The 13,896-nt window shown below is 41.3% G+C and overlaps 1 protein-coding gene across 3 annotated transcripts in view; it reads left to right on the top strand.

Annotated features, from left to right (window-relative positions):
- The first annotated feature begins 209 nt into the window (after positions 1-209).
- FAT3 (FAT atypical cadherin 3) overlaps positions 210-13,896 on the top strand; it is a 517,579-nt gene continuing 503,892 nt past the window's right edge. For all 3 annotated transcript variants that reach the window (XM_047071611.1, XM_047071610.1, XM_047071609.1), the window contains exon 1: positions 210-3,501. In XM_047071611.1, coding sequence (XP_046927567.1) covers positions 210-3,501 — 3,292 coding nt within the window. The remainder of the gene's footprint in view (positions 3,502-13,896) is intronic.

Here is a 13,896-nt window from a genome sequence, read left to right as displayed (position 1 = left end):
TTTGAATTTCTTGCCGTCTAGTACGATGAGGTTTCTAACTTTTTCTTGTATTGATGTTTTGGTTAAAAAAAAATTATAATGAAGTTTTTAAAAAGCACTGTTTCTTCACGGTGCATTCCTACATCTTCTCCCACTTTTCTGTAGGTTAATTTATCTTTTCTCTCTCTTTCTCCCCCCCCCACCCCATTCCAGGATGGAGGTATGATACGATGGATATAACTATGGGATACTGTTTGGGTACACGGCCTCCTCCTTCTTGCCTCATTCTCCTGCTTCTCAAGCTTTTGGCCACAGTCTCCCAGGGGCTTCCGGGGACTGGGCCCCTGGGCTTCCACTTCACACACTCCGTTTACAATGCTACCGTGTATGAGAACTCAGCAGCAAGGACCTACGTCCACAGCCAGGGTAGAATGGGCATCACCTTAATAGATCTGTCCTGGGATGTCAAATACAGAATTGTATCTGGAGACGAGGAAGGCTTCTTCAAAGCAGAGGAAGTCATCATTGCAGACTTCTGTTTCCTCAGAATAAGAACTAAAGGTGGCAATTCGGCCATATTGAATAGGGAAATTCAGGACAATTATTTATTGATAGTAAAAGGTTCTGTCAGAGGAGAGGATCTGGAAGCATGGACCAAAGTGAACATACAGGTCTTAGATATGAACGATCTGCGACCTTTGTTTTCACCCACAACATACTCTGTTACAATCGCAGAAAGCACACCTTTAAGGACTAGCGTTGCCCAGGTGACAGCAACCGATGCCGATATCGGCTCCAATGGAGAATTCTACTACTACTTTAAAAACAAAGTTGATCTCTTTTCAGTTCACCCCACAAGTGGCGTCATCTCTTTAAGCGGGCGGTTAAATTATGATGAAAAGAATAGGTATGACCTGGAAATTTTGGCTGTGGACCGGGGGATGAAGCTCTACGGAAACAACGGAGTGAGCAGTACTGCGAAGCTTTATGTTCACATTGAACGTATAAATGAACACGCCCCAACTATCCACGTGGTCACTCACGTTCCTTTCTCACTGGACAGAGAGCCGACATACGCTGTGGTGACAGTCGATGACCTTGATGAAGGGGCCAATGGAGAGATTGAGTCTGTTTCCATTGTCGCTGGGGATCCTTTAGATCAATTCTTCCTGGCTAAGGAAGGCAAGTGGATGAATGAGTACAAGATTAAGGAGAGAAAGAAGGTTGACTGGGAGAGCTTTCCTTATGGCTACAATCTCACTCTTCAAGCAAAAGATAAGGGGTCACCTCAGAAATTTTCAGCAGTAAGGATAGTCCACATTGCCAACCCCCAAAGAGACAGTGTCCCAGTTAGATTTGAAAAAGAAATGTATGATGTGAGCATTAGTGAATTTTCCCCTCCTGGTGTTGTGGTTGCTATAGTAAAATTAAGTCCCGAACCGCTAGATGTGGAATACAAATTATCTCCTGGTGAGGATGCACAGTACTTCAAAATTAATCCTCGGTCAGGTCTGATTGTCACAGCACAGCCACTGAATACTGTTAAGAAGGAGGTTTATAAACTGGACGTGACAAACAAGGAAGGAGATTTAAAAGCACAAGTTACCATCGGCATAGAAGATGCGAATGACCACACCCCAGAATTTCAGCAGCCGCTGTATGATGCTTTTGTGAATGAAAGTGTTCCGGTGGGCACAAGCGTTCTGATGGTTTCAGCTTCTGATAAGGATAAAGGGGAAAATGGGTACATCACCTACAGTATTGCCAGTCTTAATCTGTTACCATTTGCCATTAACCAGTTTACAGGTGTTATTAGCACAACTGAAGAATTGGATTTTGAATCCTCTCCAGAAACTTACAGGTTCATCGTAAGAGCCTCTGACTGGGGTTCGCCATACCGCCATGAAAGTGAAGTCAATGTGACTATTCGAATAGGAAATGTCAATGACAACAGCCCTCTTTTTGAAAAAGTGGCTTGCCAGGGAGTTATTTCCTATGACTTTCCAGTTGGGGGTCACATCACAGCTGTCTCAGCAATTGATATTGATGAACTTGAACTTGTAAAGTACAAAATCATCTCTGGAAATGAACTTGGTTTCTTTTATTTAAACCCAGACTCTGGTGTTTTACAGCTTAAAAAGTCACTGATGAATTCTGGCATCAAAAATGGTAATTTTGCCCTCAGGATTACAGCAACCGATGGAGAGAATTTTGCGGACCCCATGTCTGTTAATATTTCAGTCCTGCATGGGAAGGTGTCTTCAAAGAGCTTCAGTTGCCGAGAAACTCGTGTGGCTCAGAAGCTGGCAGAGAAGCTACTCATTAAGGCAAAAGCAAATGGGAAACTGAATCTGGAAGATGGATTTCTCGACTTTTATTCAGTTAATAGGCAAGGGCCACATTTTGACAAGTCATTTCCTTCTGACGTTGCTGTGAAGGAGAATCTGCCCGTTGGTGCTAACATCCTGAAGATCAAAGCCTATGATGCCGACTCTGGCTTTAACGGAAAGGTGCTATTCACAATATCTGATGGGAATACGGATAGTTGCTTTAATATCGATATGGAGACTGGGCAACTTAAAGTCCTTCTGCCTATGGACCGAGAACACACAGACCTCTATCTCCTTAATATCACCATCTACGATTTAGGTAATCCACAAAAATCTTCGTGGAGGTTGCTGACCATCAATGTGGAGGATGCTAATGACAATAGCCCAGTCTTTCTTCAGGACAGCTACTCAGTTAACATTCTTGAAAGTTCAAGTATTGGTACTGAGATTATTCAGGTGGAAGCCAGAGACAAAGACTTGGGTTCTAATGGTGAAGTGACTTATTCAGTCTTGACAGATACACAGCAGTTTGCTATCAACAGCTCAACTGGAATCATTTATGTAGCCGACCAATTGGACCGGGAATCTAAAGCAAACTACTCCTTAAAAATAGAAGCTAGAGACAAGGCAGAAAGTGGCCAGCAGCTGTTTTCGGTTGTCACTCTTAAGGTTTTTTTGGATGATGTCAATGACTGTTCCCCGGCTTTCATTCCCAGTAGCTATAGTGTGAAGGTTCTTGAAGATCTCCCTGTTGGCACTGTCATTGCTTGGCTGGAGACCCATGATCCAGATCTTGGGCTAGGGGGTCAAGTGCGCTATTCTTTGGTCAATGACTATAATGGGAGATTTGAAATAGATAAAGCCAGTGGTGCCATTCGCTTGAGCAAAGAGCTGGACTATGAAAAGCAGCAGTTCTACAACCTCACGGTTCGGGCCAAAGACAAAGGACGACCGGTCTCTCTGTCATCTGTTTCCTTTGTTGAGGTGGAGGTGGTGGATGTCAACGAAAACCTCCATACTCCCTACTTCCCAGACTTTGCTGTCGTTGGATCTGTAAAAGAAAACTCACGCATTGGAACAAGCGTACTGCAGGTGGCTGCCCAAGATGAGGACTCTGGGAGGGATGGAGAGATCCAGTACTCCATCAGGGATGGCAGTGGTCTTGGAAGGTTCAATATAGATGACGAGAGCGGTAAGTTTAATATTTTGTGCCACAAGTATTGTTTCACCTCTCACGAATTGTAACATTGGAGAAGAGAAGGAATATTCTCACACTGAACTAGAATGACAAATGAGGTTGCATTCGGTGCAGAGATGACACAAGTAAAAGCTTTATCTCAGAATGCATCGGTTTGTGAGAAGACATGTTTATACAGTGGTGCTAACCATGGTTTTCAATGGGAATCCCTGTGTTTTGTTTCTCTTGTTCTGCACTATTACCAGCTTATTTTTTGATAAGCGTAAGTAATTTTCACCTCTGTTGATTGCACTTCTGACCTTCACTAAATTAAAGGCCCTGATAAAGTAAATTACATTTGAATTGGCTTTAAATTAGAAGTGTGAAATGGATTTTCAGATGGATCTTATACACCAGTCTTTCCCTTTCTAGTAAAGCTTTGCTGGAGTGATATTGCAGTAGTTGCTTTCATGTTTCACGGGCACATCTGGCCTTTGAACTACAGGCATTCACACTGTGGATACTCACTGTGGATACTCAATTAATATATGGCAGTATGCTTCCGCCAGTGTTTTCGTGATCGGCTAGAGGGGGCATGTTGTGGATTTTGCTGATAAAAACTGATTTTAAGATTTTATTTGTAAGACTTGATTGTTGTATAGAGATATTTTAAAATATGGGGCAAATTTACCCCAATATTTTCATTGTCCCCCACCCATTATATTCACACACACACACACACACATTTTCTGTTGTTGTTATTGTCATTATTTATCTTTAAATGTACATGTGCCCGGACATGTGCATATGTGTGTGTGTTTCACAATTAGCACTGTGCATTTTCTAGTGTTCTTCAGATTGTAGTCATCTCATGACAGGGGTTGTGTCTTCTCTATTCTTGTGTAAATGGTAATATTAGCACTTCACAGCTTTCGGGGTACATTAATATATATTAACACACTGCAACACTCACTGGGTGCTTTGCTCCCAGTAAGGATAATGATGATGAAAACAGGTAGTGATGATGAAAACAGGTGTTATTATAGTGATAGAAAAAGAATTTGAGGAATTGTATTAAATATTGGATAGAAGTTGCAAAACTGAATGTACCATCACAAATTTAAACTGTGATTTTTATATACATGGACTGTAATTATGGCCAGTGTAAATTGTAAAATTCGTCTCCATAGCCGTAATGAAGGTAAATGTCAAGAAAATTGTGTTCTGATTTAGCCACACACTCTATTTTATTATATATCACTTTTCATTCCACTGGAATGTATTTTCATTTTTGAAACACAAAATGAGAAGGGAAGGGCAGTATCTTTACCGAGTGTCTACTTTGTAGTAATACTTTGCACTGCTACCAGTGACTTCATGGAATACTTAAGGTGGGCACAACATTTTATGAAGACCTTTATAGTAAGGTCTTATTTAATTCTCCCAACCGCCCCATGAGGTACAACTAATAATCATCAATTCATGAACTGATACGCAGAGAAGATAGATGATTTGGAGCCTCATTTCAAACTCAGCTCTAAGTAACTGCAGTATTCTATGCTATCTTCCATTTAAAGACATGTATGGACTTCCTCATGTTCCTAGATACACTTGAATTTGGTGTTGATCTAAAATCTATTAGGTAATAAGTGTTAAACTGTTTTCAAAGTCCTTACAGCCCTGGGTTCATTGACTGATGGCACTGGCCCTTAGTCACCCTTTCTTTTTCAAAACTCTCAGTCTCATTGTTGGTGGCTCTCCAGTGAGAGAAGCTTATCGTTGGGACTCAGGTGGATGTGTGTAAGGTAGGTCAAACAGGAAGGCATCAGGTGGAATCATTAACTGCTGCTCCCTAGAAGACTACATCAGCCACGTTGAGTTGTTTGTATTTGGAAGTTTCGTCTTGGTGTAGCTTGATGCAGGGAAGAGCAGCAGCAATATGGTGAGAGTAGCCTAGATTTTCCCTACTGGTACCATGTTATTTTGTTCTCATCTTGCGTGTGATTTCAGAAAATACATGTATTGTTTCATCTGATGATATAGCTTCCCTTGTAATTCTTGACTCCAAGAGTTTGGTATCCTTTGCCTCTATTTAAAATAAACAAACAAACAGAAACAACAACGCACTGCTCTTTGTTCCGTTAGATTCTGGATTGTATAAAATAAATTTTGCCATGGATGATAATATCGCTACTTATATTTTGACATTGCTTTGTTACTTAAAATGCTCTCACTGGTAAACATTAACCCCTTTGGGTGGAAGACTAGCTAAATGAGTTGTGGGAGGTCACAGACCCGTTAGTAGGATATAGATGGACCTAGAACCCACTTGTCTCCTCTGTCCTAACTCGGTGTTCCTTTCTTTGCATTCCTACACATTCTGATTTACTTCCCCAGAGAATTTTTAATTTTTAAAACTATTGCAGCAGTTTTTATTTATTTATTAACAAAATTTTTTTAATGTTTATTTTTGAGAGAGAGAGACAGAAACAGAGCATGAGCGGGGGAGGGGCAGAGAGAGCAAGAGAGACACAGAATCCGAAGCAGGCTCCAGGCTGTCGGCACACAGCCTGACGCGGGGCTTGAACTCACAAACTGCGAGATCATGACCTGAGCCAAAGTCGGACGCTTAACCGACTGAGCCACCCGGGTGCCCCTATTGTAGCAGTTTTTTACCCCCTTTACGCATTTTCCCCCTCTCTTAGAAAGTGTAACTATGTTTTTCTTTCTGTTATAGAAAAAAATACATTATGGGACTGGGTGTTGAAATTTTTTATGAATTTCAGAATTTCCATGTAATAATATCCTTAACCATCTTACTTTCTCCCCTCTCCCCTTCTGTTTATTTTAAAATCCAAGCCCAGAAAACTGACGAGGAGTGATTGCCAGGACGTGTGCCAGGGGGATGCTGGGGTTGAGGAGAATTTTGGCCAATGTATGTCCAACAGGAGAAGTCATCACCATGGCGCTGTTGGGTTTGCATTACCGTTGAAGCTTCCATCAGCTCTTTGCCTCCAAGTGCTAAAAATCATGGCCTGCACTCCTGGCAGAATGAATGGCTGTTTAGCCCTGCAGCTGTTACTGAGTCTCAAGTCCAGACTCTATTGTCTTCCTTTGGTCCTTTTGGCATGGAGTGGGCTAAACTTGTTTGGGTTTTTGTCTTTCAAGAACCTTTAAGTTAGCTGCCAAAGGTTATTTAATGGCTTGCATTGTGTAGTGGTTCTCAAACTTAGGAGTGCACATGAATCAGCTGGAGAATTTGGTAACAAATACAGATTCCTGGGCCCTTTCCCCCAAGATTCTGATTCAGTAGGTGTGGGGTAGTAGCCCCGGGATCTTCATTTAAGCCCTCCAAGCATTCCTTCTATAGGTGCCTTGGAAACCCTACCCTGGATTTACTTGGACTCCTTAGAGACTGTCTCCCAGGTTGTATCTTTTCTGCAAAATCTTTTTCCGTATTCTTTTGAAAGGCAGGAAATTGAGCTCATATTTTAGATAAATTTCCTTCCTAGTCAAGTTTTACAATCTGAATAAATCTTCTATTATTCATTAGTGGTGATAGTTTTCTGAATGCCTTCCCGATGGATCAAAAATCTATTTCTGTGCTTCGGTAATTGCTGTGCTCCTGTTTTGTGAAACTGCATATGCCGGGATTAGTTGATCCGTTTAGTAGTTTTATGTTCTTGACTTTTCTTTTTCTTTTTTTTTTTCTTTTTTTTTTTTTTTTTTTTGGTGCTCAGCGAACAAAACCATACCTTTGAAATTTTTTTACCACGCACAGGCATTTAATAAATGTTTAATAATGTTCACAGTAAATGGATTAACTGGGAGGCCCCCAGCTACAGTGGATTTGATCACAATTTAAATTACTAGTCTGGAAGATGCAATTTAATCATTTTTCCTTCACAAAGAATGCATTCTTATTCTTTGACACAACAGGAATTCATATTCTTGACGACTCAGAAGTTTTAGAAGGTTTAGAAAGAGCACATTGTATTTTTTTTCAACTGTGATTTTCTATTAGATTCTTTTGTAAGCTGCAAACTAGAGCAATGATTTCATTGTTTTATTTATCTGAGGTTAAGGAAATATTTTAATTGGGATCAACACTTTCTAGTTCAGCGCATTAGTCATGGATGATTGGGGAGATATTTTTGCCGTCCATTATTGCTCATTATATATATATTTTTTCATTTGCCAAGTATCTGTTATGTGCCGGCATGATGCTAGGAGCTTTGTGGGTGCTGTTTCTAATTGTCACAGGAATCCAGCAAGGTGGGGGTTCATGAGACTCATTCAGTCAGGGTGACATATCTAGGAGTTTGTCAGAGCTGGGACTGGCAGACTCTAAATCTCTTGTGAGCTCCTCTCTTTGCCACATTAGCATGCTAGAGTAACTTTGTTAAGCATGCGTATTAGGTTTTTTTGTATTATTTCTGTGTAACAAACAACCACAGAATCTAATGGTTTCTGGAAACAGACAGCTCTTCTCCTTGCTCCCAAGTCTGACAGAACAGTTGAAGTAGCAACTGTGGTTTGAATTCTAGCCTGCCCCACATGCCTGCTGATGCCAGCACCCGGGTGAAGGAGTACCCACATTGTCTGGGATGTGCTGTTTTCCTCAGGGTGGAGGTCAGGGCTCAGGAGGGCTGTTGGAAGCTTGTGGTGCCTCTTCAAGCCGCTGCTCAAAACTGACCCACATTCCGGTAGCCGAAGCAGACCATGGGGCCAGGCTTGACACTGGGGTGGGGCACAGAATGTTTCTTTTATGGAGGAATGGAGAGGAGGGAAGAATTACTACATACCAATGCAGCCTGCATCCTGGCATGAGATACAGCAGTTCTCACCACTGTCTCATAATCTAACATTAATCATGTGCTTACTTATGTGTAAGGACAGGGACAGGCACCTAGTGACACAGAGCTACAAGTGTAAGACTTCGGTCTTCTGTGGTGGGAAGTTTCCCAGGCCGTCTGAGAGGTCAGAATGCAGCTGCAGGTGGTGATGCTGGTGGCCATGGCCGCAGTGGTTGATATTTACTGAGCATCGTCTATGTGCCAACTTCTGTGCAGAATGCTTTATGATACTCCTGTCTCGTTCAGCCACGCCACGAGGTAGGCACAGTTGTTTCCTTATTTTCATACATCTGGTGTCTTAGGAGAGGGAGCTCACATGCACAACACATGTGCATCTATATTTACCTTTCTTTAATTTGAAACTCCAGCCAGCATTTCTCCAACGTATGTGAGCATAGAATGCTCTCTTTATTCCAAATGTTTGCATAGAATCAGCTGAGGCTTAGGAAACCTAATGTGTGGTTGGATTCAATCGGACACCCAAAAGAGCCTTCTCACACTTCTCGAACACTGTAAAGTTAATTATCATTTATTCCAGCAGTAAGTAAACATAACTTTGTAATTGCCTTCTGTGTCTGTACTAGCTGTCTCCCATTTACCTCTCCAGACCCATTTTCCACCCTTCTTTCTGCTTTGTGTCCAGGTGCCTCAGTTCCTTGGCCAGTGGGCTCTTTGTTCCCTGACATCTGTTGGTTCTGCCCCTGGGAACGTAGAGAAGAAGAGAGTCAGGGCAGGGGATATATCCCTCTGATTCTTTCTACCCCGGCCACTGTGGCCTGGCTGCATCTCTCTTGGGGGTAGACACAGCTCCCTGCTGTTCCTGACCCTAGAGACCGCATTATTGCCCCTAAACCCTGCCCACACCTTGGTAAATAGTCTGTTTACTAAACGCTTCCCAATTACCCTGTTGGAGTGTGTGCCTTCTGTTCTCTGTTAGGACCCTGACTGCTGCAATATTTTTTTAATGTAAAGATTTCTAAAACAGATTGTAAATTTAAAAATATTTCTGAGGCTGGTGTTTTCCAGTAAATCCTGTCCACCCCGGTTTCTGCGGTGCTGTGTGTCGGCACATTCCACCGGAGGCCTGGAGAAACGGTAGAGAGAGAGTAATTACCCACTGCTTTCATTTTGCGAGGAGAGAAAGTGAAACCAGAGGACTTCGGGTCCCCATCTAGTTACGCTTTCCATCTATTGTCTACAATGCGCAGACGGTTTTTGCTTTGCTGAAGACCATCTCCCAACAGACAGAGGAAGAAGGGATATGGCTGGATGGTGTGCTACCAGGATCTTTCAGGCTCTCAAATGTTGTGATGCTGTACCTTGATCTTCTCCAGTGAGAAGGACACATTTCAGCTGGTGGCCCAGGGAAGAATAATACAATACAGTAATAGGGTAATACAACTGAGTAGCTTTTGTTTACTTAGTTCAACTGAAGGGTTGTTTGCCAGCACCAGTGCTGAGCCCAGTACTCTTTTATCTCTAGTCTCTAATCACCAGATAGTCCACAGGGGGTGAATGAAAACTGGGAAGGAGAAAATCTGTGTTGTGTGAAAAATGAGGAGCTTTTTGTCACTGAAGAAACCATTAGCCCTAGCCCACATATTTAAAGGGGTGGGTAATTCCCATAGTAGCATGTCTCTTACATAATGTAATAAAATATAAGCTTCCTTTTTCTGACATTCAGAGGTGCCAGAAATCCTATTTTATCTTCTGGATGGCTGTTAATCTTTCCAGCTTCTTTCCCCCAAACTTGCCTGTTAACTCCTCTTTGACAAGCTGAGCAGTAATATGGATGTTATTTGCTGACTTTGGTGCAATTCCTGATCATTCCAGACCAAATGGCATTCTCCGTCCTCATTCTTTTTTCAAGGCGATATTTTTACCTCCACCCACCAAAATCTAAAGAGATTCCCTGAATTCTGGCCCAAGCTTGCCCTGAAAATTTCCCCTTGGGATCAGAGCAAGCAAAGGAGGGAATGAAGTTATAATCTGTGACAGCAGAAACTTTTCTTGGCTCTGGAGTTTTAACCTCAGCTCTAGACTTTTGATCATAATTATTTAAGAGAAAAAAAATGTTTCCCGGAGGATCCCTGAAGACTGTGCAACATTCAGATGAACTTAGTAGCTATCATATAAGCCAGGTGGGAGACAGGATTAGAAGCTTCTGGAAAATAATGAACAGCATGTTTTTATGACTCTTTTCAGCAGGGGCCTTCTTCTTGACCTTTTCTTAACTGTTGGCTGAAGGCAATTTAGGTTTTAATGGAGGATTGTTGGTCCAAATCTGTAATTATGTCTGTGTTGCATATCAAGTTTGAGCTGCTGTTATTCCTGGGCAACTAGTAAATGATAAAAATAATGACCATGATGAAGAGGAAATACAAATAGTGTGGCAAACCAATGACCTGAAAATCTGTGTGGTTCTTTTCTCTGAAATCAGTCTTCCTTTTATATCAATAATGGAAGTTTTCAGTGGCTTACCTGGCCCTTCATGTCAGGGTCCCCAGCGCCAAGTGATGCTGAATTATTTTTATTTCTTTTTTTTTTTTCATTTTTAAATGTTTATTTATTCTTGAGAGAGAGTGAGACAGAGAGACAGAGCATGAGTAGGGGAGGGGCAGAGCAAGAGAGGGACACAGAATCCAAAGCAGGCTCCAGGCTCTGAGTTGTCAGCACAGAGCCCGATGTGGGGCTCGAACCCACAAACCATGATATCATGACCTGAGTCGAAGTTGGACGCTTAAGCAACTAAGCCATCCAGGTGCCCCTTATTTTTATTTCTTAAATTAACAGAGAGTAAAACTTGATACGCCTGGTAAGCAGAGGTTACGAAAACTATCAAACGATGACTTCATCTATTAGTGGTTCTGATTTCAGATAGCTTGCGTTTCATATCAGTCTTCTGAAAATGTTTTTTGCAGGTGTTTTGTATGCACGTGAAAGATACTTTCATTTATCATTACATTTGGAAGAATTATAGAGTTTGATAAATATTTATGTGGTGCCACTACATTCACAATGTTTCATTGAAAAGAAAATGAAATGAAAACGAAAATGGGCTGTAGTCCGTATTTTTAGCTCGCCAGTTTTTCTGAAAGCATGTCTTATCGACAGACAGAATCTACAAAGAGTTCTGTGTAGGATTCAATTCAATTTATATTAAATTCTGGGCACCGGTATATGACTTACTGAATATAATAGGAGTCTCCAATTTTCTCTTTGGACGTTGGAGGATTTAGTGGCTCCTCTAGGGCCACTCTTTGTGATTAAATTCACATTTTCATTTGCATAACATAGTTAATATTCTAGTTGCTTTTAAAAAGCAGTATGGTGGTGAGAATAATACTGAGCTAAAATAGCGTATGGATATGAAATGTCTTGAGTCAGAGTGAATAAAAGTGGGAGCAATTAAGCTAAAAAATTGAGGTGTACAAACACACACGCAAAGATACTATGGTAAAAAACATAAAGCCTTTGTGGTTTACCCCCAATATCTATAAAATACAGCTTAAACAACTTTTATAGTTTTTTTTCTCCACTTGCTTCCTTAAAAATCTGCCTTTTCCCCGTTTCCCTTCTTCCTTTTTTCTTGCCACCTGTTTTTTTTTCCCCTCATTCCTACATTTGTAGTTCCCTGATTCCCTGTGGGCACTGGTGCTTTGCACTCGAAAAGGATGCTGAGATGATTAAGTCAAGGGCTAGCTGTACAGACAGAAAAGCATGTAATTGCAAACCGTGTGATGCGTAAGTGACACAAAGTAAGTGAGTGCCTTGTGCTAGCCATCCATCATGTTTATTGTGGCCTCAGCATCACCCTTTGGCATCGTGGGATGATTTTTACAAATTCCAATTGGAGACAAGACAGAATGAGAGATAACCAGAGCATTACAGTGAGAGTTGATGATGATATATAAGCAAGGCTTAATTGTCAAGGAATGCCTGACCCCAGAAACGGATCCAGGTTTTGTAAGGCTTGAAGTACCTACCTTGTATCATTTGTTGGTTGCCTGCTTTGAGAAAAAGTATAAACATTCATGACTATAAAATTACTGCATTTGTTTGAACCGAGGAAAGAAGTCACATCAGCTCTTAAGTTTAAAACTCAACAAATACCACAAATGTTACAAAACTCGGAAAAATAATATTATATTTTGTTGATTAAACTCCTGACATACCTCTCTAATACTTCCTTTCCCCTACATTTTTTGGTTGCATGTTTGGCTTGATTGCCTCTTCATGGGCTAACAATTCTGTAATTGTTTCTATAGAAAGTGAAGAAAGATTATTTAGTTTTCCTCCAGTGCTAGTTGATTGAAATTTGTTTTTTATTGTTGAGAGTTTAGACATGTTACTCTGTGGTCATGACTTGTTACTGGTAATGCTATGTAAATTTTCTACGTTGGTGTCAAATTTGAAAAAAAAAATCTCGATCGAGTTTCTTTTTCGTATGAGCTATAACAGACACATTTGCTGTTAATACTGCTACATGTCTGTGCTCGGTAAACAAAGAGTCCAGTAATTTCCATTTCTGGGAATCTAATCAACAAAAGAAAAAGATCATGGTGTGTTTATAATTTGTGTGCTGCATTTCAGGAGAGAATTCTCATTATGACTCTGTAGGCAAGAACCAAATATTCCAGTTACAAGCATACATATCTAATGACTGGGGAATTTTCCACAAGCTAGCTCTGGCTCCATACATTTGAGCTTGGTTTCTCCTCCCCCCACCGGAATTGTAGTCCCAATTCTGTCCACCACAAGATGTGTTCAAGTCCTTGCGATGCAAGTTCTAGTCCTTCATGTCCGTGCTAGACTGCCAGGTCTCTTGGTTCAGTAGGTGGTAGGAGTGTTTTTGGAAGCCATTCCTGCACTGGACGGCTAGCGACAATTTATCTATAGCTGGGACTGATGGGGAACCACATAAATGTATGCCACTGAATGCAAACCTAATGTATCTTTAACTCCATTTTCTCTTATGCCTGCAGCCACTCTCCTTGATGATGCAGAATGTAATAGAGGAGTTGGAGGGGAAAGAGAAAGAAATTTTAAATTGTTGTGGTTAAAATATATTACTTTTGCAAAAAATGAATAAAAATGTATAACCATGTGAATATTGCTAGGGTCCTCCCTGGGGCTTAAGGTTTGCCTCAGATAGCTCCATGTTAAATGGGCATCTGCCTAACAATGCTGGTAAATGAACATTTTTCTGAAAGAAGTAAATCTTCAAGGTCAATGGAGGGAGTGACTGAGCTGGACCAGGCTGCAAAGGCTAGTCCTGACTTGAAGATTGGTGCCAGTGACACCCGGGCCAGGTTTAAGGTCTTTATCCCTCTTGGCTATTATTGAGGCAGTAGATAGACCACGCAAAGGATATAAGATCAAGGTTGCATGTGAGTGGATCTGGCTCCCTGGTGTGTCCCAGTATCTCAAGGAAGTGCTCTGGAAGTTCTGTAGCCAAAGCAGCCCTTGAAGAGTAAGAAATCTGCAAGGTCAAGAAGTTTAGAGTCTTGGGCTCACTGCCTTTTTGGAACAGTTGGCTGGCGAGACAATTGCA

Source organism: Lynx rufus, unplaced genomic scaffold (genome assembly GCF_022079265.1).
Source record: "Lynx rufus isolate CCGP_SWC_20201006 ecotype Redwood Valley unplaced genomic scaffold, mLynRuf1.p SCAF_9, whole genome shotgun sequence".
NCBI classification, from domain to species: Eukaryota; Metazoa; Chordata; class Mammalia; order Carnivora; family Felidae; genus Lynx; species Lynx rufus.
Note: the sequence above shows the minus strand (reverse complement) of the source record. Positions and strands in the feature narration are given on the sequence as shown.